Source organism: Antrostomus carolinensis, unplaced genomic scaffold (genome assembly GCF_000700745.2).
Source record: "Antrostomus carolinensis isolate BGI_N321 unplaced genomic scaffold, ASM70074v2 scaffold34382, whole genome shotgun sequence".
Classification (NCBI taxonomy): Eukaryota; Metazoa; Chordata; class Aves; order Caprimulgiformes; family Caprimulgidae; genus Antrostomus; species Antrostomus carolinensis.
Window position 1 is genome coordinate 908 of NW_010298342.1, and position 5,517 is coordinate 6,424.

General features: G+C 55.0%; 1 protein-coding gene across 1 annotated transcript in view; it reads right to left on the reverse strand.

Moving 5' to 3' along the window:
• Positions 1 to 5,389, reverse strand: part of LOC104520673 (serine/threonine-protein kinase 32C) — a gene marked incomplete at both ends in the record, with an annotated part of 6,271 nt that extends 882 nt beyond the window's left edge. Inside the window, 4 exons of the mRNA XM_010162426.1 lie at positions 2,040 to 2,171; positions 2,309 to 2,434; positions 5,068 to 5,184; positions 5,286 to 5,389. Of these exons, the coding sequence (XP_010160728.1) occupies positions 2,040 to 2,171; positions 2,309 to 2,434; positions 5,068 to 5,184; positions 5,286 to 5,389 (479 nt within the window). The remainder of the gene's footprint in view (positions 1 to 2,039; positions 2,172 to 2,308; positions 2,435 to 5,067; positions 5,185 to 5,285) is intronic.
• Between the last annotated feature and the right edge of the window lie 128 nt (positions 5,390 to 5,517).

Sequence of the window (5,517 nt, forward strand, 5' to 3'; positions counted from 1 at the left end):
CCCACAGCCACCAGCAGCTTCAGCTGACACCGCTGATGGGAACAGTGCCCTGGTTTGGGGAGTGCTCTCTGCCCAGAGGAGGGAAAGCCAACACCATGGAGAGGCCAGCACATGGCCTGAGCCAGTGAGTCCCTGTGAGAACAAGGCACAAAGCTGCCATCTTGTCCCACCACGGCTGCGCAGGGTCATCACAGAACCCCAGACTGGTTTGGGTTGGGAGGGACCTTAAAGCTCATCCAGTCCCAACCCCCCTGCCAGCAACAGGGGCACCCAAGCTCATCCAGTTCCAACCCCCCTGCCATCAGCAGGGACACCTTCCACTAGACCAGGTTGCTCAAAGCCTCATCCAGCCTGGCCTTCAATACTTCCAGGGAGGAGCAGCCACAGCTTCTCTGGCCAGCCTGTTCCAGTGTCTCACCACCCTGATGATGGTCCCCAGGGTCCGTGCAGGGACACTGGCAGTGTGCACCCCGGGGAAGCTGGCAGCACCCGCGGGGCAGGAGGGAAATGCAGGCGTGTGGACAGCCCACGCTTCCCGATTTCTGCCTTTATTTCCCCTCCTGCACACCTCTCCCTGGCCCAGAGAGCTCCTCTGGAGCCAGACGCTGGTGCTGCACCCCACCCCCAAGCGAAGCAGGGACACTCAACTCCCCCCCGCCCCAGCCGGGGCAGCCCCAGCCATGGGCTGTGGCACGGCGACAGACGGGCTCCTGCCCGGTGCCTGCATGGCGGCTGGCAATCGGCCGTGTGTCCTGGCAGGCACAGTGCCCTTAGCTCTCTTGGCAGCAAAACCTCAGAGAGGTATTTGCAAATTTGATTATTCTGGTTTTTTCCTCCCTCGCTTCCCAGTTTACTCTTCAGCACTTACAGTAAATCTCATTGATTGCAGCATTAACTCCCGCTGCAGAGGGAAGGGATCCATCGCAGTTACCTGGAGCAGCTGAGATGGGCAAAATCCTGCCCGGTGCTCCCCGCTGCTCTGGGACAGGGACGGTCCTGACCCCACGGGGGGGGGGAGCAATGGCTGTTCCCTCAGCCGGGATTTGTGCAGGGCAGAGGCACTGTGCAGGGGAAGCAGGGACGGTGGTGAGGCCACTCTCACAGTCCTCCTGGCACATCACCGTCCCGGCGAACGCCCCAAACAGAACCCCGGGCTCTGTGGGGCCGAGTACCGGCTCTGCTGGGGAGGGAGATGGTTTTACTGGGACATGTCTGCTCTGTACGACCGGGATTCTTGTATTTATGCCCCCAGTGCCAGAGAGCACTTGCCTGGTGTGGGAGCCCGGTAGAGCCACGGGGCCCATCCAGCCACACAGCCCAGGGTCACACGGCGAGAGAAAACACAGGACAGGCACCCAAAGCCGGGGCTGCCGGGCTGGATGTTTCTGCATGGCCATTGTCAGCGCTGGGATAAACCCACAGCGTGTAACCCCAGCGAGAGCGGCCACAGACACTGGGCAGTGTCTCTCAGAAAGGTGAAGCTCACACAGATGAGGGGTTTTTTATTTTTTTCTCTTGACTGGTGTGCCCAGACCTCTGTTTCTCATTTCATTTTCCAAAGTACAGATTACTGTGAGAGAGTTCTATCAAACTTACATAAGAGGAACGTTTAGTTGTTGGGAAGACTGTCCTGGGCACATGTTTTTATCAGAATAAACCTGCAGTTACTGCATTGTCACAGTAACTACTGCTGTTCACCCCAAATTCATAGAATCATAGAATCATAGACTGGTTTGGGTTGGAAGGGACCTTAAAGCTCATCCAGTTCCAACCCCCCTGCCAGCAGCAGGGACACCTTCCACTAGGGTTGCTCAAAGCCTCATCCAACCTGGCCTTAAACACTTCCAGGCAGGGGGCATCTACAACTTCCTTGGGCAACCTGTTCCAGTGTCTGACCACCCTCACAGTGAAGAACTTCTTCCTAATATTTGATCTAAACCTCCCCTCTTTCAGCTTAAACCCATTTCCCCTTGTTTTGTCATTAACTGCCCGTATGAAAAGTCCTTTCCCGGCTGACCACTACCCCAGAAAGCACTTACGGACTGTGAGCTGTCTTTGCTGTTATCCCTCGACTTGTTCTTCGCAAGCCTCTTCTTCTTCTTGTGCAAGGGCCTCGACTCCAGAATCATCTCCTCCAGCTCGAAGGTGGGGTCGCAGTGCAGGCGGCCCTTCTGCCGGGACAATGACGTGACACCACGTGTTAGGCACAGCAGAGACCCTCTCGCAGCAAATACGCTCAGAAACTACTTCTCCATCAGCAAAGAAGTGGCCCCTGCTCAGGGCCGGGACCCGACTCGGTCCTACTCACATTGGGGACGAAGCCCGGCTCCACCCGCTTCTCGCAGACGTCGCTCCAGACCACGCCAGACAAGTACGCCGAGGCCTGAACGTCGGCCAGGCAGGAGAACCGATGCTCGGGGTTCACCGTCAGCAGCTGCGGAGAGAAAAGCATCCCCGTGAGAGGAGAACAACAGCAGCCCAGCACCATCCTGCCTTTAGGATGGCTTGGATGGTTCAGCCACGCAGCAAATCTTCTGTCATGGGAAACACGTCACCTACTTGATAGGAAAAAACACAGTGGAAAAACATTCTGGAGGCTGTGGAACCAGTCAGCCAAAAATGTGGTACCAGGAGCTCTTGGACCAGCGCGGGTTTGCTCCTCCCGTGCCCGGGACAGACCTTGTCCCCTTGTAAAGACATTGATTCCCCCAGAGGCTCATGGTTTCAGTTTCAGCCTCCCCATGTCCTCTTTTCCCACTGCTTCTGTGACGGCAGGGGATACTACTCTGTTTATCACACACACGGATTACTGAGCACAGAGAGAAAAGCATTCAAAAAGTTTGTTTCATCTGCTGAGACACCAGTCTGAGGATGGACCTGGTTTTTCAACAAATTCAGCACCATGTACCACGCTGCACTCTTGGCTGGCTTGAGTTACAGCTTCCAGGGCTGCTGGAGGTACATCTGACATGGAGGTACGTCTGACATGGAGGTACATCTAACACAGGGTCTGGGTAGGGCTTCCAGGAAATTCTGTGCCTGGTCTGCCCCGTAAAAATCTCAGCTGATGCCACCGTTGCAGCATCCTCACAGCCCAGTGCTGTCCCTCCTCTCCCAAGCGTGGGATGCTCGTGGCAGTTGAGTTGTGCCCACCCTCACCCCTATCCAGGAGCTGGCCCCTCCGCCTGCCTGTGCCGCTGCCACCGGTGCCACATTCCACCTCTGGACCAGTTCTTGCCATTTTTCCAGAGCATTTAGAATTCGAGTCCTGAGCTCCAGCTCGGTGCTGGGCATCCGCAAACTGAGTGCGTATGGTCTCCCAACTGATGGACACCTACAGTGGGACCTCTACAAAATGCCCATCTAGGATTGTTTCCTTCAAAAACCCACGACGTCATTCTAGGCACTCTAATTATAGGTGGTTACAGCCTTTTTGCAGAAAATAAGGTCAGCACTGAGTATTTTCCAATGCCCCAGGTGAGTAGGCAAGACGCAGGTAACGGTGACTGCACTTACAGCCCGCCCAGCGCCCGCACACAGGGACGCTGGTGAAGGGCTAGGGGTAAAAGACCACCTCGACCAGCAACTGCTGCCTGGGGGGACTTTGCAGGCACTTTTTCACAGCACAGAATTATCTTCATCCTTAAAATGAGAAAGGAGGAATTCCCAATTCCTGAGTAAGCACTGGCCCAAAGGGAAGGAGCTGGGGGACATCGATGCTGTGAGGGGGGACTGGCCTCGGTGAGCGGGTGGGCAACTGCCCAGGGGGCATGACTCCAGCTGGGGCACCCAAGCACAGGAACCCCAGTGCTTTGGGGGAACATGAGTGTCCTTCCAGGCTGAGGTGGCTGCTGGCGTTATCCTGGTGAGATGTTTAATTCCCGGTGGCTCTCCAGAAGCCGGGCTGCCGGAGCCCAGCAGATGGCAATGTGAACTGCTGAGTGCTCCACTGCAGTCAGAGCTGACAGCAGCTGCTTCTCCCCAAACAAAACCCAACGATGGAAACTGTCCACCCAACATTAACCGACATGGGAGTCGCTTATTTTCTGTCAGCACCACGCACGTCTTTTTCACAGCACACCCAGCAGCAGCTACTGTCCCGAGTTCTCAGGCAAGCAGAAGCTAAAGCAGCCTCCACACCAAATCACCAACTTTCTCATGTGCAGCACCAGGAAAGCAGCAGAACATCCCCCAGCCACAGAAACCCCCCGGGATGGTTCTCACAACCAAACCCACTGAATCGGACCCTTCAGCCCGGCAGGACGGGCGAGAGGGAGCAGCGACCGCAGCTGGGGCAGCACAGGTCCCTCCAGCTCACCCAGTGGCTCAGCCACCACTGCTGCCTTCTGGGTTCCAACGACCACAGGGGGATGCTGGGAGGGGACAGTTCTAGCTCAGGGAGCAATCTGATTGTCACACCAAACCCAGCCTCTTTCCTTCCATCGCTATCAAATGTAACACACCTTATTGCAGGGATAATTATCAAATAAAACTCAACATTAATCACAGAATCACAGAATCCCAGACTGGTTTGGGTTGGAAGGGACCTTAAAGCTCATCCAGTCCCAACCCCCCTGCCAGCAGCAGGGACACCTTCCACTACACCAGGTTGCTCAAAGCCTCACCCAACCTGGCCTTCAACACTTCCAGGGAGGAGCAGCCACAGCTTCTCTGCCCAACCTGGGACACTGTCTCACCACCCTCTGGGTGAAAAATTCCCTCCTAATATCCAACCTCAATCTCCCCTCTCTCAGTTTCAAACCATTTCCCCTTGTCCTGTCACTCTCTGCCCACGGCAAAAGTCTCTCTCCCTCCTGTTTCTCAGCTCCCTTCAGGTACTGGAAGGTTGCAGTGAGGTCTCCCCAGAGCCTTCTCTTCTCCAAGCTCAACAAGCCCAGCTCCCTCAACCTTTCTTCATAAGACAGGTGCTCCAAGCCTGAACAAAGTCATAAAACTTAGTCCTATTTCAATTTTATGTTATTTATTAATATGCTGAAAATTTTCCAGCTAGTCCCACACGCACCACAGCTAATGAACAACGTGAACCTCACCAACACGGCTATTTACCTTTCGTAGCAGGGCAACCATTTCTTTTGACCATGCAGACGAGTACTGGACACTCACAGTACTGAAGAGCTGAACTAAGGACTCCACAGGGTTGTTGGAGTGGATGTCATATGGTCTCTGGGGGAAAAAGAAACGTAAAGGTGAGAAGAAATTCCCTTTCCTCTCTGCAGTCGTTCCAAAAGCGTGTTCTTAGACCTCGAGTGGTCCAGGCACCCTACCCAGCCCCGCAGCAGTTCGTAAGCCATGATTCCCAGTGACCACCAGTCCACCTCGAAGGAGTAGCCCGTCCCGCCATTCAGGAAGGAATGGAAAATCTCCGGGGCTGAAGAAAGGGCAAAACACAACAGGTTACTCGCTGACTTCAGCTGAATTCTATTGCAGTATTTCATGTGAGTCAGTGAGTGAAGCTGCTGGGTATCTTTATGCAACCCAATTGCCCGGGGGAGGCTT